The sequence below is a fragment of the Narcine bancroftii genome, chromosome 1 (assembly GCF_036971445.1).
Source record: "Narcine bancroftii isolate sNarBan1 chromosome 1, sNarBan1.hap1, whole genome shotgun sequence".
Classification (NCBI taxonomy): Eukaryota; Metazoa; Chordata; class Chondrichthyes; order Torpediniformes; family Narcinidae; genus Narcine; species Narcine bancroftii.
In genome coordinates, this window is record NC_091469.1 from 328,117,103 (window position 1) to 328,144,454 (window position 27,352).

The following is a 27,352-nucleotide window of genomic DNA, read 5'->3' on the forward strand; positions in this document are numbered from 1 at the left end:
TTTACAGGCTGTACCTGGGGGGGGGACACACACAGTCAGATGTCCAGAACTGCTTGAAGACCATCAACATGCTGAAAGAATCCCTTTGGCCTATCCGAAACAGTCTTCCATCACACGAAGATGTCAGTGAGGGAATGCAGTCGACTGACACATTCCAGGCTGCAGGAGGACATAACAAGGGACACACTAAGGTGTGGTGTAACCAATGTGATGGGAAAGGAGGACAGTCTAGAGTCCTTCTGTCACTGGGCATTGAGGGGTTGAGACCTAGGGGAAGCCCCTCACAGAGATGGAGTCATGACAAGGCACCATAGTCATGACAATGGTGTAAATAGAAATGAATGTAGGATCGTTCAGTGATGGGTATGTATGGACATGACACAATGGGTGTAAAGAGACTTGGGACAGGTTTCCTTTTTTTTGCAAATCATTTATGGTGAATAAAGTCCATTGTTGGGAAAAAAGATGGGTTAAAATGGCCCCTTTTTATGTCATAAGTAAACATGGAAAATCAGCCAAAGGACCATGTGGCTTCTACAAATTTTCTCTCTCAAAATGAAGGAGCAGCACAGTTAGTGTAGCAGTTAGTGCAATGCTGTTACAACCCCACTGACCTGGGTTTCAATCCACCGGTGTGTGTCAGGAGTTTATACGTTCTCCCTGTGTGCTGGCATGGGTCTCCTCCATGTTCTCCCATTTCCTCCCACGTTCCGAAGATGTACGGGGTTAATGGGTAAATTGATCATATGGGTGGGCCAGAAGGGCCCATTACCATGCTGTATCTCTAAATTTAAAAAAAATCCATAAATCTATTTCTTGTTGGTGAAAATAACCCAACAATTGCTGTGACAAGGCACTGTCAGTTATATAATCCATCAGTACATCTCAGGGTACCTTCCAATTGTGGTTTTAATGAACATAATTAATTTTGATTTGCAGTAATTGTAATTCTGCATTCAGAAAGCTTGAATTAAAATGTGCCCTAAGTATCAACAGTATGCAGTTGTGGAGAAGCACCTTCTACCCACTCAGATGGGTATGTTCCAGAGGTTCATGTTCAAGTTTATTAATATCCGATTGTGCAAGTACAACTTGACGAAACAATGTTCTCTGGTCCTCGATGCAAAAATATGCAGACATTCTTGTACATATGGAATGCTTATATACATAAAATTAAATAAATATTCTTTAATAAATAGTTGAGTCATGGAGGCTTTGTATGAGCAGTTCCTTCATTCAGTTATTCATCATTCTCACTTCCCATGGGAAGAAGCTGTTCCTCAGCCTGGTGGTGCTGGCTCTGATACTCTTGTATTTCTTTCTTGACAGAAAGACGCTGTGTGCAGGGTGGTCAGGGTCTTCAATGATTTTACAAGCCCTCTTCCCAGTCGTCACGTCATTGGGGGTGTGGGAGTGAGGGAGGGGAAGATTCCAGCGTTCCTCTCCGACACTCTTATGGATTGACCTCTGATCCAATGCTCTACAGTAACCTTGCTACACTGTGCTGCAGCAGGCCAGGACACTCTCGATAGAGCTCGCGTAGAAAGTTGACAGAATGGTGGCTGGTAGTCTTGCCCAGCTCATCCTTCTAAAGAAGTTCAGTCGCTGCTGCACCTTCCTGACGTGAGGAGATTTTGTGGGTCCAGGATAGTTAATGGAATTCCAAGGAACTTGGGGCTCTCCACTCCTTTCACTACCAAGCTATTACTCTGTAGTGTAGGGAGGTAATCCCTGGTCCTCCTGAAGTCCACGATCATCTCCTTTGTCTTGTCTACATTGAGACTCAGGCTATTATTTTCACATCATTTAATGAGATTTTCCACCTTTAAAAAAAAATGTGCAGAATTTATACACATTTCAATGCAAATAAAATATAACAATGAAACTATATTTATAGCTCCTATCACACTTGAGGATTTTGGCACTAAATAGTTAGTGAGGCATAATCATTTCAGCACAGAAATCGTGCTGCAATTTGTTTATGCATGGCCCACACTCAGCAGTAAAATTGTTAGATAAAATGCTGAAAACAAGCAGGTCAGGTTGCACCAGTGGGAAAACAGATTTAATATTTCATTGCAATGTTGCTTCATCTCAACCGAAAGAACTCTCTCCACAGAGGTTGTCTGCTGATTTTTAATTCAGATTTTGGGGATCAGCATTGTTACATTCAATTGATAATTTGCCCAACCTGACTGTTGATCAACTAACCAAACTCATTTCCTCTTCATCAAAGATCCTGTTTCTATCCAAGTCCAAGATTCAAGTTGTCTTTATTGTCATGTAATAGTGTCACCTGGCACCACTTACATTAAGAGAGAAAGAGAAACAAAAGATTCCTTTATTTCTTTATTGTTATGTAATAGTACAAAATATATAATGTATGAAATTGCCTTCTGCCTGCCATAAAGCAGACAAAGAGTCACCAATAGCGTTACCTGGCGCCCCTTTCTGTACAAGAGAAAGAGAAGCAAAAGAGAGAACCTTCAGAGTCACTATGTTCTACGATTTGCCTCCAGCGCTTCCCACAGCCACACAGACTCCTGTTTGACCCATTGGCAACTTGAGTCTCTGACACGATCAGGAAGCCTTCAGCGCCCCACCTTCTTGCCCCCAGCACCCTCTCGAATCCCAGGTCCGATACCTAGTTCTCATGAACCATTCTCCAGGAGGAGCGAGTGCCGCGCCTAGAGATTCAGCCTGAACATTCATGTGGACAAAATAATAAATTTTATGATTTTTTTTTAATCCTCATGAAAGTTCAGACAGGATTTCTGTGAGTAGCAGTGACTCCTCTAAAAGGGACTCCCTTCATCCTGCACTGCTGGTGCCAGCGTGGCCACAGGCTTTGCACAGGGATTTGAAGCTGACTGGCTTGTTGCTGCACCTTTGAGATTATGTATTGTCCAATATGCTTTCTTAGCTGCAGAATTCAACCTTTGCATTTGTGGTCTTTAATGCAAACTGTATAATCCATAAAGGGTGTTCTCCTAATCTTGCATAGGCAGATTGGCTGGTATAATTATCCTAATCCCTGTTTATATTCCAGCATGCTCCTTTACACAGATCTACTTTATTAAATTATTTTATAAAAGTGAAAAAAACATCTCAGGGATCTTGGCAACATAAATATAGATGCAGTGTTGCAGGTCTGTATGCTTTCCCTTGTACTGGATATCAGTTACAAGCTCAATGCCAACACCTTTTATTCACTGGTTAAATGACTGACAGCAATCATATTACCTTTTAGTGTTAACTATGGATTTTTAAAAATTAATTAAAATGAACACAACCTGACATCAGAAAACACTAATCTGGGTTTCCTTGAATTAATTCACTTGCTAAGGAGTTTAAGAGGGCAAGGCTACTGGTCCTTGGCTTGACAACATTTTACAAGAGCACAATGGAGAATGTGGAACGGTAGTTGCAAAGCATCGCACCGGAATTCAATACAGAAAATCATCAAATCGGCCGAGTAGATCACTGGAGTCTCCCTTTCCTCTATTGATGACATTGCCAGGAGTATTGCTTAAATAGGGTTTAAAAAATTGTGAGGACCCTTTCCATCCAGCACATGGTATCTTTGACCCACTCCAATCATGAAGGAGGTTCAAGAGCATCAAAATCAGGACTGTCAGGCTAGGGACTAGCTTCTTCCCGCAGGTTGTGAGATGGACAAACAGTATCCTGTAACTGAGTAAATCATCCAAAAATATTCATATATATACTTATTTTAAATTATAACTTTATGTATATATGTGATTATTTAATGCTGTGTATTTTGACTGTGTAAGTGTGTGCGCCATGTTCCGGAGAAAGTTTGTTGGGTCTGGTTGCCGATGTATCATCAGGTGATAATGAACTCGAACTTGAACCTTTAACATTCATGGAAGATCACGGGCAATCATTAAATCATTCTCGATTGCTGTTGGCCTCAAAACCACAGGAACTTTTATGAAGATCATCCATCCTTTTCCATAACACACTGCTGGAGATGAACAGAAGTAAAAGAACTCCCAGCATCCCACAAAACAAGGTGGAAACTTTGAGGGCAATTTTAACACAAGCTGCCATGAGAAATTCCACAGAATTGGCGTCTCATAAGGTATATCTCATTATTTAATGGATGGGTAAGGGTAAAATCTTGCTGATCCATGGAAATGCTCATTTCCGTTTAGATCGTTCTGTGTGAATATTGAATTGTGGCACCAGTGAATAACTTTAAGCATCTTCTTCACCTTGCTTAGGTAGTTGTCTTTTTCTGAACTCGATGAACAGTGTTGACGCAAAACTTTGACAATTCCTTTCCATCCTCTCACTGATGCTGTGTTTTTCTAGAGTTGTGCTTCGGCCATGTTTTTAAACTGGGGTTTCTGCTTTCTTGGGATTCATGACAATATCACATATTTTAATTTACTAATATGCAATTTGTTTAATGTAGACTAGCTTTATAATTGTTTTTTTTTCTTGAATGGCTTCTATCAACTTTCTACTTTTAAGAAAGTAGTCTCCAGGAGTGTGTATTCAGTGCCCAAGATGACAGTGTTTGCATAGATCCTGCCCCAGAATTACTTCATTTCAGTCAGAAATATGTCACAGAAAAAAATTAAAGTTCCATTATGTTATTCTATTCACTTTTTAATCATAAATATGAACATTGAAAGGTTTTGTAGGATTCCATTTTGGGACTTAATTCAGAACAATGAGAAAAGAGGTGGAAAATCTTGTGATAGGCTGCAAGAATAACAACCTGAGTCTCAATGTGGACAAGACGAAGGAGATGATTATGGACTTCAGGAGGACCACCCTCCACTTACACATTAATAGATTAATAGCTCAGTAGTGGAGAGAGCACCAGGTTCCTAAGAGTCCACTTAGGACATAAAATACTTCCTCACTTGTAAGAAGTGAGGAACAGCAATTGCACTTCCCGAGAAGGCTGAGGCAGGCAAGGGTACCAGCCACCATCCTGTCAACTTTCTACAGGAGCTCTATCAAGAGTATCTTGGCCGGCTGCATCATTATATGGCATGGTTGCTGTACAGCAACAGATCCAAGGTCAATCCGTAGGATCATAAGATCATTAGAGTGGATCAGTGGGGTCTCCCACCCCATCAACACGATCTATTGGGATCATTGTTTAAGGAGACCGTGCAGAATCACACAGTGTGGTAGGGCCCCTACCACACTGAACATAGCATCTTCCAGCTACTCCCCTCAGGAGTGAAACTGCAGTATCAGAGCGAGACCACCAGGCTGAGAAACAGTTTCTTGCCATGAGCAGTGAGACTGCAGAATTACTGTGGAACTGCTTATACAAGCCTTCTGTGATTATTATTTATTTAACAATAATATGTATTTATTTTAATATTTGTACATACATTCTGTACTATATTTTTGTCTGTATGTGTGTTATAGTGTTTTGCTCTGTGGACTGGAGAACATCGTTTTGTCAGGTTGTACTGGTACAGTCGAATGATAATGAACTTGAAAAGGAGTTAAGGAAGAAAATCTGCAAGCGTCAAGTGCTGGAGAATCACAACGGCTCACACAGTATCTTTGGGAAGTAAAAGGCAACCAATGTTTCAGGCCTGAGCCCGAAACATTGGTTACCTTTTACTCCCTATAGATTCTGTGTGACCTGCTGAGTTTCTCCAACACATTTGATATGACACAAATGAAAAAATTTTTTTCAAATATCAAGACCACAAAAGGTTAAAGAATTTCTGCAATTGTATCAGAACTGGGGGCATAAATAGCTGAACATACAATTGGTGCAGAGGTCCAACTACAGCTAGTTAGTGTGCAAATTAGCCTTCACTCTTCATTTCCTTATAAAGAGGAGGTGGTATTTATTGCCATTCATTCACCATCATTTGGGGCCCCAAACAACCCTTCCAAGTGCAGCAACACTTCACTTGTGAATCTGCAGCGATCATTTACTGCATCTGGTGCTCCCATTGTGGTCTCCGCTACATCGGAAAGACTGATCGCAGACCGGGAGATCTCTTTGTTGAGCACCTCGGTTCTGTCCACCACAATCATGGGAATCTCCCATTGGCTACCCTTTTCAATTCCCTGGCCCAATCCCTTGCCGACATATCTGTCCATGGTCTCTTGTACTGCCAGCCTAGGACCTCCTGCAAAATGGAGGAACAACACCTCATACTCCTTCAGGGTACCCTTAAATGAGATGGCATTAACATCAACTCCTCCAGTTTCCGTGAGAAGCCATCACCTTCCCCCCCCCCCCCCACCATGACTCCTTTCCTCCAGCTCTGTCTCTCTTTTCCTTTTCCTTCCATCTCCTTTACTGCAATTCTGCATTCACAGAGCCACCCCCTCCCCTGATCAATCCTCATCTTTCCTCTCTCCTGCCCTAGTATACATGTCCAATAATCATCTTTTGTCAGTTGGCCTGTGCTCCTCCCCCTGCTCTTTCTTTCCTTCTCCCCAGCCTTTGTATTCAGATGCCTATCTGCATTTTGCTCATAACTTGAAGAAGAGCTCAGGCCTGATATGTCGGTTCTATATCTTTACCTCCTATGGTCGCTGTGAGATCTGCTGAGTTTCTCAAGCACTTCTGTGTTTTTACTTCATCACACGATGACTGTACGTCAGTACCAAAAATCCCTGGTATTGAAACCATGACAATTTTAGTCACAGTTATTTTGTCATATTTCTCCCTGCTTCCCCTGTGATTAGTGATTAGCACATTGCTATTACAGTGCCAGTGTCCTGGGTTCAAATCCAGGACTGTCTGTAAGGAGTTCGTATGTTCTTCCCATGTCTACATGGATTTCGTCTGGATGCTCCAGTTTCCTCCTAGCTTTCAATTTGGTCAAATGGGTGTAATTCAGCAGCAAGGGCTCGTGAGCTGGAAATGCCTGTTATGGTGCCGTACATTTAAATTAAATTAAAACTTTGCTTCTTTCTATTTCCCTTTGTTTATATTCTAATGCACATACTTGAATAAAACTCAATGTTGTGTATGCAAAACAAAAGAGAAGGGTTGTGTCAAGAATGAAAGAACAGACTGGAATACACTTTCCTAGAAGTTCAAGTCAAGTTCATTTATCATCCAATTGTACAAGTACAACCCAACGAAACACCATTCTCTGGTCCTCAGCGCAACACACCGCAAGCACGTACGCAGACATAACACACATCAAGACAAATGATATATTTGCACAGAACATGTATACAAATATTAAAAGAAATAAATATTCTTGTTAAATAAATAAATAGTAGAGTCACAGAAGGTTTATATGAGCCATTCCTTTGGTCGTTCAGCATTCTCACTGCCCGTGGGAAGAAGCTGTTTCTCAGCTTGGTGGTGCTGGCTCTGATCCTCCAATATCACTTTCCCAGTGGGAGTAGCTGAAAATTGCTGGGGTAGGGGTCTGCTAATTTTGCAAGCCCTCTTGAGACAACAATCCCGGTAATTCACATTGATGGGAGGAAGGGAGACCCCAGTGATTCTCTCTGCTGCTTTCATGATCCTGTGGATTGACCTCTGATCCGATGCTCTACACTCAACAGCAACCTTACCACACTGTGATGCAGCTGGCCAGGACACTTTCGATAGAAGAAGCCTGAGTTACCTCAGTGTTATTGAAGAATTTGATATGATCGATGCAGCTAAGAAAATTTCTTACTTGCATTGAAGAATCATAAATGAAGATCAAATGAAAGATCATCATAATAAATACAAAGAAAAATTAGAAGGAATGACATCATCAAAATATTAGTTCAAATATAACTTTAAGGTAGCTGAGAACATGGTTGGGTTCAGGTGAATATGAATTTTAATATGCAGAGAAAAGAAATGTAGCTATAAAGGGGAATGGGGGCTCATGTAATGCAAAAATGTCAGTATGGATCACTTTGGCTAAATAGGAGCTAGCATGATGAGTATAATGGTTAGTGCAATGCTGTTACAGTGCCAGCGATCTGAGTTTGAATCTGCCGCTGTCTGTAAGGAAGGTGTATATTCTCCCCATGCCTGCATGGGTTTTTCCCAGTTGCTCTGGTTTCCTCCCCCCCCAATGTATGGGTTGCAGGTTGATTGGAGTATTTGGGTGGCATGGGCTTGTGGGCTGGAAGGGCCTGTTACCACACTGTGTATCTAACATTAAATTTGAATATACAGGTAATGCCTTGAAGTAGTTTCTTCTCAGAAGATAACTTTTGAATAAAATTACTCCCACTAATCCCTTTATGTGCATGTACTCCATTGAATAGTTGTCAGTTTCCAACAATAAGCAATATAAACCAATATATTTGCAAACTCTTTTATTGCAACATAAGATACTTTTTTATTGTTTCATTGTTACTACTTCCTGGAATCCAAAACAATGAAGAAAGTTCTAAAGTGACACTGAAATATTCGATAAGCACTTTGCTATTGTATCTTATACAATGGCTTAAATGCTAAGGTAGGCTTGACGTTTTGGCATAGTAGAGGAGACATTGTGCAATTTATTGATGCCACATTTCAAATTTAATATTACTCCAAAGAACTCTTATGGCATTCTTTGAAATACTAAAAAAAAATGCTGAGGGCAAGAAGGGCTCCTGAAGGCTTCCTAATCTTGTTGTCAATGGTTTGAACAGGAGTCTGTGCGATTGCAGAGGCTGTGGAATTCTGTGGACTCTCAGTGACTCTGAAGGGCTTCTCTTTCTCGTACTATTTGGGCAATGCTCATGGCGACTCTTTGCCTCACAGCAGACAAAAGTTGTAGTATACCATGTATAATTTTTATGTATTATTGTGACAATAAAAGGAACCTTGAAATATTACTTTCTCAACCAACACCACAAACCAAAAATAGATCATTTCGCTATTATACTTGTCTACATCGTGACATCAATCTATGTAATTACTGGAAGTTGTGATCATATGCAACAAAATTTTATCATTTATCAAATTTTAAGGACCTTATGAAATATTATCTTTCTTAAAGATTTATTATACAAATCAGGAATTAAAATATATATATATATTTTAAGCCTTGGATATTGTCTTGAAACCTATGGCTTCATTGCCATCTGTTTCCATAGATGGAGCCAAGACATGAAATTCTGGGGGTTTCAGTAGGAGAAACACAACCGAAAGTTTAATCCAAAATGCTGAAGAAACTCAGCAGGTCTTGCAGAATCATGGAAAGCAACAGACAGTCAATGCTTCAGGCCGGAGCCCTCCTTCAGATGTTAAAGTGTTCAGGTGAAGGTTTAGTCAAGAATTTTGTTTCTGTTTTCACATCAAACTCTGCATTGGCAATATATATTATAATGCTAACGGTGCAGCTTGCTTTATGAATGCACCTTTCAAAATGTGGATATTGTGCAGAGGGGACCAATCTATCATATTTACTTAAGGAGACATCATAGGGACACACAACTAAGTGATGTGACTAGGGTAAGCAAGGATAAAGAGACCCTGGAAGGGTAAAAATGTGCAAGGTGATGGACGACTTTAAATTAGCAGGTATTATTCTCAACATCAATTTGTTGCAAATTAATAGAGAAAAGCATCTTTCAATATGAGCAAAATAACTGATTCTACAAAATTATGATAACCTGAAAAGCATTTCAACAGAATCAAAAACGACGAATAATTGAAACTCAATTAATGACGAATGGGATAATATAGTATGAACGCAAATTGTACATTTCCACAGGACAAATAATATTGTATTATAATATTCTTAAGATACTATATAATTATAATAAAGTAAATGTTATATACAATATATATATAATTATAATGGATCTTCCGCTGGATGGGTCACGTCTCCAGAATGGAGGACCATCGCCTTCCCAAGATCGTATTATATGGCGAGCTCTCCACTGGCCACCGTGACAGAGGTGCACCAAAGAAAAGGTACAAGGACTGCCTAAAGAAATCTCTTGGTGCCTGCCACATTGACCACCGCCAGTGGGCTGATAACGCCTCAAACCGTGCATCTTGGCGCCTCACAGTTTGGCGGGCAGCAGCCTCCTTTGAAGAAGACCGCAGAGCCCACCTCACTGACAAAAGGCAAAAGAGGAAAAACCCAACACCCAACCCCAACCAACCAATTTTCCCCTGCAACCGCTGCAATCGTGTCTGCCTGTCCCGCATCGGACTTGTCAGCCACAAACGAGCCTGCAGCTGACGTGGACTTTTTACCCCCTCCATAAATCTTCGTCCGCGAAGCCAAGCCAAAGAAAAGATAATTATAATATATAACACACACAAACATATCTCTCTCTATATAGTGCATTATTTATATATATAAAATTTAATTATTAGCTTTCAAAACCTGAAGGTGATGAAAAATGCTTCAAGAACAAGGTAATAATTCTTTAGTACAGTGTAGGATAATTTAGCAGTTCATTCCCGTTCAGCAAAGTTCCACAAACCATGTAAGTGAAAGGTGACATCACTCTTGGTCATTGCAATCTTGTTCTTTGAAATAATTTTTAAATTATCAACCTAAGGTGTCACACTGCACTAACATTTTTTTTTAAAGATTGCATATTAGACGGTCTCAAGCCTGAAACATCAGTAATTTATCTTTAGTCCGATGGACGCTGCGAGTTCCTCCAGCATTTCTGTGTTTTAATCGTGTTTTCTTGATCTTTCTGCGGTTTTGCCTTTTGAGAGAGTGCAGGGAATATAATCATGGACAAAATGATCTTGTGTCGATAAAAATGATGTAGAACTCGAAAACCGAAAGTACTTCAGAAACATATTTCCGTTCCTTCCCATGTGTTGCGTTCTTTATCGGCATTTCACTGTAATTCATAGTTTCCCAACTTGAATAGCTTGACAATGTATCTGCCTATCCGTGCATAAACGATTAAGTTTCATGTTGCAACTCCTTTTCAAAATGATAAGCTTTTGCAGAAACTAATTTTCACTAAGGAGTAAGATTTTTTAAATATTTACAGCACGGTAGAAGCTGATTCCTGCCATTTAAATCCGTGCGTCCAATTCCACCCAGTTAACCTACAGCCCCGTTTGTTTTTGAAGGGTGGGAGGAAACAGGAGCACCGGGAAAATCCATGCAGACAGAGGGAGAACGTTCAAACACCTCACAGGCAGCGGTTGCTGGCGGTCTGATGGGGCCATGCTAACCAGACCATGTTTATACTTTGCTTGGCCCAGAGATTTGTACTTTAAATATGTTCTGAGTTTGAAACACAAAAAAAGTTACATTATTTCCAAATGAATTTTATTTCAAATGTTACAAGAAAACCAACGTGATATGTTTAACAGACTCCATACTAACAATTTAATATTGATGGGACCATGCTACCAATCCATTGAATTTACCCGCAACCAGATGAAAATAACAACCGGAGAAATGCTCTGGAAGTGCCCTTTTTTTTTGGTCATGACTTGCCTGTAGGGGGCAAAGTTGGACGTGGAATTCTTCATCGGCTAGTTCAGCCTCTGGTCTAGCTTTGCTGCAGCCTTCCAAGAACATTCGGTTTGGGATCTTACCCGTTCTGGAGGTTCCCAGTGGTGTATTTAAAATTCATAAATTACCAGCCAATCTATAATTGTTTCTCTGTAGGCGTGTGAAAATATTGACAGCCGAATCCATCCAGATGTCTGTACACAGAAAACAAAGCATATAAGTCAAACAGCCCATCTTTCCAAAATAAAACGGTGCAAGACTGCTCAGATGTTTCGATCTTAAAACAACGTTTTACCTTCATTTAAATATAATTAATTAATTTGTAAGAATCACCCTCATTTTAATTCATCGTATTCCCTGAAATTGTCCCATTGCAGGTTATTGAGTGGTGCCTGTGAACATCTGGGTCAGTGACCGAAAAATGTATGGCTTCTGGCATTTGCAAACACAACAAAATCTATCGGCTGTTATCAAACAGCTCTTAATAAATTAGGTTAAACCGGAAAGGCTGCAGTTCGCAATAAATGAACGGAGCCGACTGTTCTTTAACTCGGAGTCTGAGTGAAAATGCCTTCAGCGACACGGTGGGCGACTTGGTGCCACAACTCAAACCTGTACCTGTCCAGCCTTAAGTTCAAGTTCATTTATTATCAGATTGTACAAATACAACCCGACCAAGCGGCGTTCTCCGGTCCGAACACACACAGCTATAACACGCATACAGGCAAATGATACATCTGCACAAATATTAAAATCTATTACAGTTAAATAACAGTGTCGAGGGGTTTGCATGAGCAGTCGTTCAGCAGTCTCACTGCCCGTGGGAAGAAGCTGTTTAAGATGCATTAATCATATACAGAAGTGTGCCTTTGTCTCTAAATTATATTTTCGCCGCCCAAGCCGATCACTACACTAAACCAACACTGTATTAAATCTAAATGCCTCGCTTCACATGGCGATATCACACCGAGTCAGGCTGCACCACTAGATGAGATCGTCGGAAATTAATGAGAACATCCACTGATCGGCCCGGTGCCCCCTCCGCGATTCAGCGAGACAATGCGTGTATCCGAACTCCATCCCGTCATGACAATATCTGGACATCTTTCCTCGCCCGGAGCGTCGCTGCCAGCGGGGAAAACGTTGCCCCCTCCGAAATGGACGCATGGATTAGTGATTCCCAAACTCTGCCACCTAGCTCAAGTCGTTAAAATGAATCTAAGCCCGAGGAAGAAATCGGCAGCAGACCTTTTGAAGCGCCCTACATCGATTTCTTATTGTCCTAATCCACCCCGTTTACACCGTATTAAGTCTGAAATATTAATAGTAATTCCAAAGCTTCGAATACGTTGAATATTCCATTAAACTCGAAGAAAACCACTTCAAGTCTTATCCTATTGTCTTGTGTCCACAAAGTGCCGAAATCCCTACATTACAGGTCGCTCCGAAGTTGATGAGAAGCAGAAGCATTGTTCCTTATTCTGAACACCAGCAATCAGAACCTCTTTACTCCACTCAGGATTAAAGGCTCGCCAGGCCAATTTTGTTTTAAAAAGGGTCACGCTTTTTCTAATAATGAGAATTGCTTGGCGGCTGAGCTCCTTCGCGTTTAACCTGTCTGCTTATTAAATGTTCAATTTCAGGCAAGTTTTTCTTTGAAGACCCGAAAGCATTGTGCCTGTCCGAATTAACATGGGAGTGAAACGCGGAAACATGCACCCGTGGACACAGGTGAAGCAGTACTGTATTCTGAACGCTTTTTGAGTCCCAGCCAAATGGTCACCTCTCAAAACCGAATCCACAAATTCCAGATTGGAAATGTGGGATCTATTTCAGGAATGCGATCAATTATTTCGTTGATACACAAATGAGCACTGCGAGTATAACTGGTGGGGGAAATCCGAAACGTTAGGATTCGCAGGACAACATTTTGAGAGGGAAAACATCAGCAATTGTTTCTGAACACTGTCAATTATTCCAGTTACAGAATTATTTCTACACTGGGCTCATTAGTAAATAGTCTACCTTGTGATCCTTTCTCAACTGCTCTAAATTACCAATCGGCCTTAAAGGAATCGTTTTCAGTCAACGGGAGAACTGGGAATGAGGTTTTTTTTAATTAATTTTCCATATTCAGTTCGCCAGACCCATGGTAATCCACAAGTTTACCTGCAAAGTAGGAGGTGAAATAAATAAAACGGGATTAGTTGTAGGTTGAAAATCGGTGATTGAAACGTTACCAACTTTATTATATCAGCTTTCACCTCATTTCCCCCCCCCCTCCCCCGGTCTTTTTCCATTTCTTGGTAAATAATTTGTGCACATCTATATTCGATTCTAAACTCCGCGCATGTGAGAAGAGGAATGAAATAACGTGTGAAACTGTACAAAAAAATCCTTTTTTAATAAAAAATATTTTATAATTACAATGATCTATTAAAGCATATACATTTCCACGTACACTGAATAAAGAACATCTCGACTATGTACAGCAGATAAGATTTACCCCCCCCCCCCAACCCCACGAACTTCTATACATAGTTTTCGGGTTCAATTAGGGAATCGACACTCCCCTCGGTCCAAGCCAGGCATCTATTTGAAACAGACGTCAGCACATCTGGAAGAGTGTGCTGGATTAGCAGGAGCGTCGGGGATCACTTTTTTTTTCGTCGGCGAAACTTTCTACATTCCTTAAAAGGGGGTTTCTTCTGGCGTCGATCGGCCTGTGAAACCACTTCGTTTTACAACCCACCCCTCAACTTCTTCCCCCTCCCTCCCGCCCTCCCCTCGTTTCCCCAAGGTTCAGGGTTTATTTTAATGTCTGTGGTTAAAACGCTATGAGCAGCATAGAGATGAGACGTGATTTTGGCAATTAAAAAACCCTCTCTCAGGATGGAATCCGTTGGACAGGTTTCTGGCGTTGAACGCGAGAATCAGGGTCCCCTCCCCCCACCCCCCCCCTTTCTTCTCCTCCTCCTCCTCCTCTGGTTGTGTGTGTATTTGTACGAGTGATTCGTCGGCCACACACCTGTAAGAGAAAATGAAGTGGACGTGTGAAACGCTACTCAGACTGACTGGCGCCTCGGCGCACACACGCGGCATGCATGAGCAGTAGTCCCAAACAATCCAGGGTCAAGCAGCTAGCCCGACCGACAGCAACTTCAGACGCAGACCACAGCGGCAACCCTACTCCCGCCGTTTGCTCAGCGTTAAACTTTACTTCTGACACTGGACATTCACCCCCCCCCCCCACTTCAACCCGAAAGTAAACGGAAGACTTGGACAGAGTGGTCACCTCACACAGCATCACCTCAGCGGCATAAAATACTGTCCTCTTGTCTTCTGGCTTTTGACCCACTCTGTAACACACAAAGAGAAAGGGCGGTGGGCGAACCTCGCACTGACAGGAAGTCGGGGTCTGAGGCTCTGAGCAATACTTTAATGTTGGGTTAAAATAAAACGATACCGTTTTGTTCGCATCAAGCGTTATTTTGTACCAGTTCCGCCCATCCACCCCATCGCCATCACCTCGGGATCACTCACTACCTTCACGCAGATCTGATTCCGAAGGACTCAAAAAGTGTTAGCATTTCCTCGAGAAGCCTTTGTGGGTCCAAAAATACCCGCTGCACGGCTTATTTCAGCCAGGTGATGTGTTAGTGAGCTTGCTAATAGAGAGCATGGGAACCGGTCCAGAGTTGGGGGATTGAAAATGACCCTCAGAAAGACACTCCCTCCAAATGAGCGGAATGTCTTCATTGTTACATTTCCCCCCCCCCCCCGCCTTTTCCCCCGGCCAACCCTCCTTCCTCTCCCCCCCCCCCCCCCCCCCCGGCCAACCCTCCTTTCCCCTCGCCAACCTTACACACTTTTCACAAACCACAAAACCCGTCTGTTGTCTTTGCTTCGTATTACACTGACCGGAATTAGAAAAGGGAAACTGGCGCCTGACATCCCCACAGCAAAGGGAAACGTGCTCTAATGTACAATAAGCTCAAACGCTCACTTTAGTAAAAGCTCTGGGTGAAACGCATTATTTAATGCGAGATTTCATATTCAGTAGGGCCCGGCGCAGGAGTGACAATTTTTCTTTAAAAATGTACAGATTGCAACCAGCAATCGTTGCTATTCCTGCAACTAACATCTCACCAGGAACATGCCATCAATATGTAGGATGTCACATGCTTGTAACCCTGCGTGAGTTGTCACTGAACAGACAATGGGACACGATGAACGTAAATTCCCTTCCTATACAGTGAGCAGAAAACACATTGAGGAGATAATAGCACATTTGACGCTTGACATATTATAAATAGGTTTGCTCCCCCCCCCCCCGAAATGGATTAATATAATTGTTTTTTTTTAAAAAAGCTGCCTAAAAATACAAGTGGCGATTCTGCGAGAACCCGAGGCAGAGGTTGTTTTAGAGGAAGGTAGCGTGCGAGCGAAGTTTAGAGACGGCGCCGGCTTGCCTTTTTTGGGGGGGTCAATTTTACCTGCTCAGTATTGAGGGCTGTCAGAGGGGTCCTGGGCGCCGAGGGGCAGCTCGCCGCCGGCTGCGCTCTCGCCAGAGCCGGGTGGGTTTCCAGAGCCAGCTGTAGATCCAGGATGTAGTCGATGACATGTTGCAGGATCTCCACTTTGCTCACCTTCTTGTTTGGTGGGATGGTGGGGACCAACTGCTTGAGCTTGGAGTAGCAATCCTTCATGTCGTACTGCAGGTCCAGGGATTCCTCTTCCATCTTGCAGCGGGCGATGCTGAGGCTGTGCTCTGACAAGCAGTGCAATGCCATCTCACCGCAGCCTGTCTTCTTCAGGGAAGCAACATCACTCACTGCTTTCATTGCACCTCTAAATAATATCGCCCCTTTTTCTTACTGTAAATAAAGCAATGCAGGCGATTCTGCAAGTAGGCTGCGTTGTAGATAAATTCAATTCTTTTAAAGGTCAGGAATATAAAGCCTTGTGCCCTGCTTCGGATAATATATATCTTTAAGATTCCACCACTTGCCTCCAGAAATGCAAAATACCCTGAAGCGTGGGGATCGCTCCGATTTATAACAGCAGGGGCAGGGCTTGAGCAGGGACGATTGGCAACATGTCCAGCCAATCGTAGATCGACGTCGGACCAATGGTAAGAGGGGTTCCGTGAGCCGGCTCCCAATGCCTGCGGTCGGTCCAGGTGGGCGGGACTGCGAGGCGCAAGTGTCAGCGAGGATGTGGGAGTTGGAGCTGCAGAAGGTGGTGGGAGAGCGAGAGGGAACGTGGGGTGGGTTTTTTTTTTGGGGGGGGGGGGTCTTGCTCATTGCTGCTTCAAATAACCGGAGAGTCTTGTTGTTTTTATTTGTATGGCGCTCTCTGTGCGTGGTCACAAGGGGCCCGTTACAATGACACCCAAGGCCAATTGTACTCTGGGCACCTGCCCATACTCAAGACCAGTGAATCTAAAATTATCGTTTAAATTAACAAATTAAAGTCACCAGGAAACGTGGGTGTAAAATCTGCATTTGCACAATTAATTATAAGAATTTGTCTCCCCCTTTTAATTTCTTCTTAACTCATGTATATTTCCAACCATCGCATCGGCTACAAGTCTTGTCATTTGTATTTCTGCCCCAGGCATGTGGAATGACATTTCAGGCATGATATTAACTTCATCGTTCCTTCACGACTGCAGACCCTAGCTATACATGGCTCATCGAAAGCATGTGGTAGATTTGGTGAAGGAGTGGTCGTGTTCCCAACACTGCTGAAGTTTAAACGGGAGATGGCCATTCTTGCTTACTTACGTGTGTGTTACGGACTCATTCAACAGATTTTCCGGATTAGCGCCCTGCTTGAGATTTGAAAAGACTGATCTGGAAACGGCCAAGTTTAGTCAAACATATGCATCATTTATTCTAACAGCTGGAGAGCTTTTCTGGTCGGAGAGTCGACGATGGCTGGCTTCCCCTCCAGCTCTGAGAAGCGCCTGCAAGTCATTTCTTGTGCCCTTGAGGTGGGCTGCTTGACACCAGCCGCCCTGTCGTGGTGACGGAGTGAGGTCTTTGGTTCAGTGGTAAGGAATTCTAAGATGACTAGAGCCCAGGATCCGCTGCGTAGACCAATTGCATGCGTACATTTAGAGATAAAATTAAAACACCCTGCCCCGCACACGGACACAAACGAAATCCCTTGTCTGTATCCTCTTCCTCAGATCATCTTCCTTAGATCCCCTCCTTGTTTATTTCCTGTGAATCCCTTTCCTTCTTCTGCTCCCCCTTCTCAACGACCTTCCTCAGTCCCCCGCAACTCTCTCCCCTCCCATTTAGATTCTTCCCCTTAACTTATTCCCCCTCTCAGCTTAATTTATAGCATTTGAGTAACAAGGCTTTGGCCACACTGATTGTCTTTTTCTGCTGTCTTTGGAATATTTGCTCACCTCAAAAGACTTGTTATGGACCTAAGTGTGACTGAGTTTATATCACTTGTGCTTGGGTATAGATGTCTGTATATTTTTATATTTCTCTTTGTTCCTGTGATATATATGAGGGTTTCCGTGAAATAAATACTGAAACAAAAAAAAAACCCACAATAACACTAACAAAAAATGTCCAGACTTCACAACAATCTAAATTCAGATTTCAGGTGAAACAATAAATTAGGAAAACCAATGTGGAGCAGGGTGTAAATGTGGTGGAAATTTTAAATTTAGATTAATGTAATGAAATTACTCAGGATGTCAGGTGGTTAAAATTGTAGATAGATAAATGAAGAGCTGGACCTGTAGGTAGATTAAATAAAAATACCTCTGATCAGCAATCAGAAACATGTAACTCAATTGCTCTCTCCATAATTTCCTTCTGTACTGGGTGTTTGGTGGCAATGTCCATTTCAAGATCCTTGAAGTTCTTGTTTGACGGCCCCATGACCAAAATGCTCGAGATGCTGTCTATCTGGATTGAGTGGTGAGGAGATAGAATTCTTCCCTTGCCCTAATTATTCTGTCTCTTGCAACTTTCATCCATATTTGCACTATAAATAGAAATACCAAAACAGAATCTGAAGATTAACAATTTCATATTTGTTTTATAAATTCAATTTTAAATGTATTTTAGTGAAAAATCCTACAGCTTTTGCACACAGTCTTGCTCTGAATATTTCAATAGTGAGCTGAAAATGACTCTAATAAATATTTATTTAAATTTAAGAAATTGGCACTTTTCTGACTCTTACTATCAGTCGCTGTCTGAACATAGAACATTTCAGCACAGTGCAGGCCCTTTGGCCCTCGATGTTCTGATGACCTACATATTCCTACCAAACAAAAACTAAACCCTTTCTACCTCATAACCCTCGATTTTTCTTTCATTCATGTGACTGTCTCAGAATCTTTTAATTGCTCCGAATGTTTCAGCCTCCACCACCACCCCTGGCAAAGCATTCCAGGCACCCATAATATTCTGTGTAAAAAAAAATGTACCCCTGATGTCACCCCTAAACTTTCCTCCCTTCCCTTTCTACACATGTCCTCTGGTGTTTTCTATTCCTGCCCTGGGAAAAGAGGTTGGCTGTCCTCCTAATCCATGCTCTCAGAATCTATTAAGTCTCCTCTCATCTTTCTTCACTCCAAAAAGAAAAGTTCCAGCTCTGTTAACCTTGCTTCATAAGTCTTGTTTTCCAATCCAGGCAACATCCTGGTAAACCTCCGCTGCACCCTCTCCATAGCTTCCACATCCTTTGGATAATGAGGTGACTAGAACTGAACACAATAAGTTCTAGTTGCAACATGACCTCTCTACCCTTGAACTCAATTCCCCTATTAATGAAGCCCAGCATCCCATTGACCTTCTTAACTATCCTATCAACCAGTGCAGCAATCTTGAGCTGGATTTGGACCCCAAGGTCCCTCTGTTCCTCCACACTGTTAAGTATTCAACCATTAACCCTGTAGTCAGCATTCTGGTTTGACCTTCCAAAATGCTTATTGAACTCCATCTGCCACTTTTCTGCCCAACTCTGCATCCTGCCTATATCCTTTTGTAACCTACAATGATCTTCAGTACTATCCACAACTCCCCCAACCTTCATACCATCTGAAAACTTACCCACCTTCCACTTCTTCATCTAAGTCATTGATAAAACAAAGAGCAGATGTCCCAGAACAGATCCCCATGGAACTCCACGAGCTCCAGGCAGAATACTTGCTGTCCACGACTACTCCTTGCTTTCTGCATGCAAGCCAATTTTTAATCCATGCATGGATCCCATGCCTCATGACTTTCTGAACAAACCTCTTATGAGGGGCCTTGCCAAATTCTTTTTTTCAGACATAGAGCACAGTATCTGGTCATTTCACCCACAAGTCTGTGCCACCCAATTAACCTACACCCTCGTGCGTTTTAAAGGGTGGGAGGAAACCGGAGGCCCCTGGGGAAAACCCACACAGACATGGGGAGAATGTACAAACTCCTTACAGATAGCGCAGGATTCAAACCCCGGTCGTGGTCGCTGGCGCTGCGTTAACCACTGCACCAACTGTGCCTCACCTGCCAACTGTGCCGCTCCTCATTAAAATCCATATAGGTCACATCTACCGCCCTAGCTTCAGCAAGTTCTTTTGTTACCTCCTTAAAAAACCCAATTAGACTCATAAGGCACAACCTTCCCTTTAAAAAACCATGCTGACTACTCCTGAGTAGACAGTATTTCTTCAAATGATCATAAATTCTATCCTTATGAATCCTCTCCAATAGTTTGCAGTGTACTATAGTTCGATATATGAATAGTTCGGTATGGTCTTTAACCATTAGGTTTTAAACTGCTACATCAGATGTTTAAATAAAAATTCATGTTTGATAAATACCATCAATGTGGATATTTTGGGATCAGCTGAATTCAATCCTTTTTTAAAACAGAATGTATTTTAAGTCATCAATGTACACCAAAAGTAAATCCAGTGGGTTGTTTACAATTAAAATAATTATTTTTAAGGAGAAAAAAGCAAGCTAACAAAATTATTTTAGAGTATTTTTAGCCACCTTATAATCGTGCAATTGAAATCTGTAACATTCAATCACACAATTGAAATTGCGTCTTTACAATGACAGAAATTACAATTACAATTCTTGTCATTGAAAATTACAAATAAATAAAATAATTCATGAAGCTTTCTTGGAAATATGTTTAAATGAAGTGATATGGATGTCCAAATACTACCCGGACAACCCATGCTTATTATTAATCAATATTAGGAAGAATGAAGCCATTGCCTTTGGTTCCCATCAGAAATACCATTATGCAGCCACCTCTTCCATCTGCTTTCCTGACATTTCTCAGGAATTGAACCAATCTATTCATAAACTTACTGTCAAAACCCCAGGATAAAAGTGACTACATCATCAGTAAGAATGCCTTTTCTCACTCCTGTATAATATTAGTGAATCCAGCTCTAGCTCAGTTCACTTATTCTAGAACTAAAGCAACCATGTTGCTATTGCCTCCAGGCTGTTTCAATACCTACCTGCCTAGAGTCTCTTGCTCGAGGTTATCCAAAATTCTGCTGATCGTATCTGAACCTAAACCAAATCAAAGTTATCCCTTGAAATGAATGTGTGTGCATCCTATAGTGTCTCTTGCATAAGCAAAGCTTTGGTCTTTGATTTGATTCCTGTGATGAAAAGATTGTCTAATTTAGGAAAAGTTGAGTAAAATTGGGCTATACACATTTCTAAGATCTGTGTGTATGCCTTACATCTGTTTTGTCAACCTAATATTCCAACCCAACCCTCAAACTTAAGATAACATAATCTCAGCCATAAAAGTCAGGTTTCAAAAATTGATCAGCAAACTCCAAGACCTGGGTGTTAACACCTCACTATGTAATTGGATCATGGATTTCCTCACCTCCAGATCAGAATCAGTGAAGATTGGTAAGAACCTCTCCTCCACAATCACCATCAGTACCAGAGCTGTGTTCTTAGTCTCTGCTCTATTGACTCTACCACTGTGTAGCTCGGTACAATAATAACACCATCTACAAATTTACCAGCAATGCCACAGTAGTGGGTTATATAAAGGAAGGGGATGAGTCAGTGTACAGGATGGAGATTGAAAACTTGGCTGAATGGTGCACCAACAACAACCTTGCACTCAATGTCACCAGAACTAAGGAGCTAATTGTTGATTTCAGGAAAGGAAACCCAGAGGTGTACAATCCAGTGATCATTGGGGGATCGGATGTGGAGAGGGTGAGACAATTTAAATTTTTGGGAGTCACTATCTCAGAGGATCTTTTCTGGACTCAACACACTAGTGGCGATGTGAAGAAAGCACGTCAACACGTCTACTGTCTCAGGAGTTTGCAGAGGTTTGATATGACATCAGAAACTCTGCCAAATTTCTACAGATGTGGGGTGGAAAGTGTGCTGACTGGCGGCATCATGGTCTGGTATTGGGAGCACCAATTCTCCTGAGCGTAAAGCCCTGCAATAGGTAGTGGACAGAGCCGAGCACATCACAGGCAAAACCCTCCCCACTATTGTGTACATCTACAGGGAACGCTGCTGTGGAGGGCAGCAGCAATCATCAAAGACCGACACCACCCAGCATGTGCTCTGTCCTTGCTGCTGTCATCAGGAAAGAGGTGTAGGTGCCACAAGACTCGCACCACCAGATTCAGGAAAAGCTGCTCCCCCTCCACCATCAGACTCCTCAACAACAAACTCAATCAGGGACTCATTTAAGGACTCTAACTTTTGCACATTATTGATTTTCTTTTTGTTCTTTTGTTTTGTGCACAGTCAGTTTGTTTACATTCATTATCTGTTTATGGTTCTTTGTATGTTTACATGCTTATGCTGTATTCAGTTTATTTTTTGAACTACCAATTAGTGGTAATTCTGCCACCCCCACAAGAGAAAAGAATCTCAGGGTTTGTATGTGATGCCATGTATGTACACTGACAATAAATCTGAGATACGAAACTTGAGATACTATAATCTCAGCCATAAAATCAGGTTTAAAAAACCATTTGGATTTCTTTCGAATAGACAGTTGTGGCCTTTCTAAAATTTAAATAACATGAAGCATGAGGTCATCCACTATGAAAGCAAAATTGAAATATTTTCTTATTTATGACAAGACAATATAGAAAAGAGATTTAGTTATCCAAATACATGAATTAATGCAAATTTGTGCAGCTACATAAAGCAATCAAATAGTTAATGAAATATTGGCATTTTTCAATAGTTGAAACTGAAAAGAAAGGAAGTGACTATGGGATTGTCCATATTCTTGATCAGACCCCACCTAGAGAGCAGAACCTCATACAGGTTTAGGACATAAGCTTTGGAAAGATAAATTGGACTTGGAAGGAATTCAGGAATCTAGAGTTTATATGCCTTTGGTTACAATAGGTATTTAAAGAAAAGCCATGTTAATGAAACCAGGTGACAGTACAGGCTCAGAGGCCTGAATTATTTACTTCAATTAAAGGAATATCGATGATTTGCCTGTGAAGTATGTGTGGCATTTTCCCTGCTCCTGCACAGGAACATATGAATAGTTTGTTCTACAGAAGTGTGGAGGTGGGAGATCTAGAAATCAATAATTATGAATAGGAAGAGAGGTCTTTTGTTCCTGTGTCAATGTTAAAAAATCAACTCTTTTGGGCAATAAGATGTTGAGTTTATTAGGTAGAAAGGAAACATTTTATGCAGGTTATAAATGAATAAGTTTTCTCCTGGGCATCTTTGATTTGTAACTTCTGTTTCTGTTCTTCGGGCCTAATGGGTGCCATTTTAACTTGGCCAGGAATGTAATGTACTGTGAATAGCAAATTGATAGCATTGTTTGTCCCACTGAGTTTTCCTTTCTGTTGAAGTCCTTGACAGAATAAGAATGGTTGCTTCGAATACTGACCAGTCTAAATGAATGATATTTTTGGATTGTCCAAGAAGTAAACATATCCGACATGCCTGGATTGAGCGGAGGCAAGTTTGCTGTGTGGAAGAAGTCAATACGTTTAACTTTGTTGGTGATTCATCAGGGGAAAAAGTTAAGAGGAAGTGGGTCAACGTGTGTATTAATTAGTTGTATGAAAGATTTTTTTTTGACATAAAACTCTGTTCTAATTACACAGTTGTGGTTCACTATTCAATTCCTTTATTTCAGTTTCCATCACAGTTTTTGGAATTGATACTCGTGGAAAAAAAAAGTGTTGCTTTAAGGTATTAAGACCATAAGACACAGGAGCACAAATAGACTATTCAGCCCATTGAGCCCACTCCGCCATTTAATCATTTTTCCACTCATCTCCACTGCCCGGCCTTCTCCCCATAACATTTGATGCCCTGGCTAATCAAAAACCTATCAATTTCTGCCTTAAACACACCCAATGACCTGGCCTCTACATCTGCCTGTGGCAACAAATTCTACAGATTCACCACACTCTGGCTGAAGAAATTCCTCTGCATCTCTGTTCTAAGTGGATGGCCTTCAATTCCGAAGTTCTACCCTTTTGTCCTAGACTCTCCCACATTGGGAAACAACCTTTCAACATCAACTCTGTAAATCAAGAAGCAATCGATCAATTTCATGCAGATTAAGGGACAGGATGTACAGGACACAGCATTGGTAGGGCACTGAGAATATGGAGGAACAGAGGGATCTGGGAACACAGATACATAATTCCCTGAAAGTGGCATCACAGGAAGACAGGGTTTTGGCATCTTGGCCTTCATAAATCAAAGTATTCAGTACAGGAGTTGGGATGTTATGGTGAGGTTGTTTAAGACATTGGTGAGGCCAAATTTGGAGTATTGTGTGCAGTTCTGGTCACCAAACTATAGGAAGGATATCAGTAAGATCTAAAGAGTGCAGAGAAGATTTACTAGGATGTTGACGAGTCTTCTGGAATTGAGTTACAGGGAAAGATTAAATAGGTTGGGACTTTATTCCTTGGAGCATAGAAGAATGAGGGGAGATAGAGGTTTACAAAATTATGAGAGGAATAGACAGAGTAAATGGGAGTAGGCTCCTTCCACTTAGATTAAGAGAGATAAATACAAGAGGACATGCACTTAGGGTGAAATGGGAAAGGTTTAGGGGGAACATGAGGGTGAACTTCTTCACTCAGAGAGTAGTGGGAGTTTGGAATGAGCTGCCATCTGATGTGGTAAATGTGGGCTCATTCTTAAGAATAAGTTGGATAGATACATGAATGGGAGAGGTCTGGGGGTTTATGGAATGGGTGCAGGTCAGTGGGACTAGTGGAATGATGTTTTGGCACAGACTGGAAGAGCTGAATGGCCTGTTTTCTGTGCTGCAATTTTCTATGATTATATGGTTTATCACAGCCTTACAAGGAATTGACTTGGAAACTTTCTTCAGTAATTTCATTTTTAACGATGACCAATGTGGAACAACTTGCCCTGCTGGAGAGCTGCTGCAGTGAATTGGGCCTTCATTGATACTCTTCCACAACTCTGTATCTTTAGTGAAGTGAAGTTCAAATTTCCACCAGCCTTCTATTTGAATGTTCCTCTGTAGGTGCTGCAATTGTATAATGCATTTAGAGTGACAGAATCATAATTGGATACACAGAACAGGCCTTACGGTCACTTCATCAAGGAGATGATAGTGGACTTCAGGAGGAACTGGGATGACCACCGTCCACTACACATTAACAGTTTAGCAGTGGAGAGAGTAGAGAGCATCACATACCTCAGAACCCACTTAACAAATGACCTATCCTGGACACACAACATCTCCTCACTTGACAGGAAAATGCAAAAGTGACTGCATCCTTAGCAGGCTGAAGTGGGCAAGTCCACTGGCCACCAACCTGTCAACTTTCTACAGGAGCTCAATCGAGAGCATCCTGGTCGGCTGCATCTGTAGAGCATCAGATTGGAACATGGGCATATAAGAACTATTTGGTTAAGGGGGGGCAGAGGGGTTGATTTGCCCAAAATTTTACACGGAGCCCGCACTGCACCCGGGCGGCCTCGCATTTCACCTGTGGGCCCGGATATAGGCCGCTGCCTCCTCCACGAACCAGCTGCCAGTGCAGGAGGGCCATCCCCGACTGCTCCAACCTCTCTCCATCCGAGGCCGAGTCTCACAGGCCCCAGGCCACTTGATCATCTGGGGGAAGGCCCACTGCTGTGGGAACGACACTGGTTGACATTATACAGACCCTCTGACATCATCATGCAAAGACATGGGAAGTTCACAGCAAGTCATTCCATCCATCAGGCCTGTGACTGCCCTGTCACATGATGACAAGCCCTGGCTTTCGCACGCTGGTGGCACAGGGCCTGAACACCGATGCTGATAACACCGTTACCCAGCAACGAGCCGGTTCCTGGAGGAGGCAGCAGCCTATGTCCAGACTCCAGATTGGAGGTGACATGTGTGGCACCCCAGATGTGAAGGTGCCCAGACTGGGATGTAGTGGAGCAGGGCTGCCGTTATTGTTAAATTGTTTATCTTTTTACTTTCTCTGTCTGACTTTTTTTCTTCTTGCTTTGCCCGAATTTGGAAGGGAAGTTTCCCCACCCCCCACCACTCCATGGGTCGTACAACTATGGATCAGAAATCAATCCATGGGAGCTTAAAACTGCAGGAGAGAATTGCTGGGGTTGCCCTCCAACCCACCCCCGCACCCCCCAGCTCCCCATTAATGGGATTTTCATGAATCATGATTTAAAGAGGGCTTGCAAAGTCAGGAAGTTTCTCTACCACCCTGCACACAGCATCTTACAGCTACTTCCATCAGGAAAATGTTCCCATTTAGGTCCCTCTTAAATCTCTCCCCTCTCACCTTAAACCTATTGTGGTGAAACTTTTATTGTATATGTAAATGACACGACCTTATATGTTCGACCCTGGCTCGTGACTCCTCCCCTTTATCCCCCATAAAGGCTGTCATACCACAAGCCTGTCCCCAGTTTGAGTCCAGGTCAGGGGGAGCCAGCAATACAAGGGATGCTGTCCATCTCTTGCTAATAAAAGCCTTCAGTTCCAATAACTTTAGTCTTTGCGTAAATGATCATGCATCAATTTTATTAGCAAGATTTTGTTTTCTTCGGAACATGGACAAACATTTGAAGCTGGATTTTCTAGAAATCAGCCCGAGAGAACCCAAAGCAGCCGACAAATTCGCACTCTGGCTCCGCTGCTTCGAAAGATTTCACGCAGCCTCTGCAGCTGCGATCCAGGACGACGAAGACAAGCTCCATCTGCTATTTTTGTGCATCAGGCACAGAGTCTACCAGATGGTCCGGGACTGCCTGACCGATGGAGGCGCCGTGGACACCCTGAAAGACCAGTACAGGGTACAGGTGAACAAAGTCTATGCACAGCACATACTCCACCCATGCAGGCAGTGGCCCAGGGTGACATACAAAGACTTTGTCAGGGCCCTGCAGGAGCTTGCAAGGGACTGCATCTGCCAGGCTGTGAGTGCAGAACAGCGCACTCAACTGCTGATCAGAGACTCCTGTGCAGCAGACGTCGCTCCAATTATGTGAGGCAGAGGTTACTTGAGCAGAAAAGACTGAGCCTTCCTTAAACAATTGAACTGGTAAACACTCAGGAAGTGGCCATCCACAACACAAATCGTTCTCCAGTACAACAGCAACCTCATGGGGGACACAGGCACCTTCATCTTAGTAGGCGGTATCGCAAACACCCTCCTGTCTCGAACTGACCTCCGCAGCCATTAGCGACCACCCGAAGTGCTATTTCTGCAGACAGGGCAAGCATCCGAGGAAACACTGCCCTGCTAAGGATGCTGTCTGCTCCAACTGTGAGAAAAATGGACACTTGGCGAAAGACTGTAAGTCGAAGCAAACCCCCAAACTCAGCAGCGCCTCATATGAATGGGGACTGCCATCTTTGATGCAGTCACTTCCACCTTCGCTTCCGAAGACCTGGAACACATGTATGTGCACGCC

General features: G+C 42.4%; 1 protein-coding gene across 3 annotated transcripts; it reads right to left on the bottom strand.

Annotated features, from left to right (window-relative positions):
• Positions 1 to 13,791: 13,791 nt before the first annotated feature.
• Positions 13,792 to 16,445, bottom strand: id4 (inhibitor of DNA binding 4). 3 transcript variants are annotated; one of them, XM_069915188.1, is made up of 3 exons: positions 15,908 to 16,444; positions 14,707 to 14,770; positions 14,365 to 14,439 (listed from the first exon to the last, which is right to left on the bottom strand). In XM_069915188.1, exons 1-2 carry the CDS (start codon positions 16,253 to 16,255, stop codon positions 14,723 to 14,725), a joined length of 396 nt encoding a protein of 131 aa, XP_069771289.1. In that variant the 5' UTR covers positions 16,256 to 16,444; the 3' UTR covers positions 14,365 to 14,439; positions 14,707 to 14,722. The 3 variants fall into 3 exon arrangements, with proteins under 3 accessions (XP_069771288.1, XP_069771289.1, XP_069771290.1); XM_069915189.1 differs by having other exon boundaries at positions 14,368 to 14,439; positions 14,722 to 14,770; XM_069915187.1 differs by lacking the exon at positions 14,707 to 14,770 and having other exon boundaries at positions 13,792 to 14,439; positions 15,908 to 16,445.
• Positions 16,446 to 27,352: the final 10,907 nt, after the last annotated feature.

Coding starts and splice junctions, on each gene's coding strand:
- id4 (XM_069915187.1), bottom strand. CDS start 16,255: ATGAAAGCAGTGAGTGATGTTGCTTCCCTGAAGAAGACAGGCTGCGGT. Junction 14,440..15,907: donor CAGCCCTCAATACTGAGCAG/GTAAAATTGACC, acceptor TTTCTCTTACAG/GTGTGTGGCCGACGAATCAC.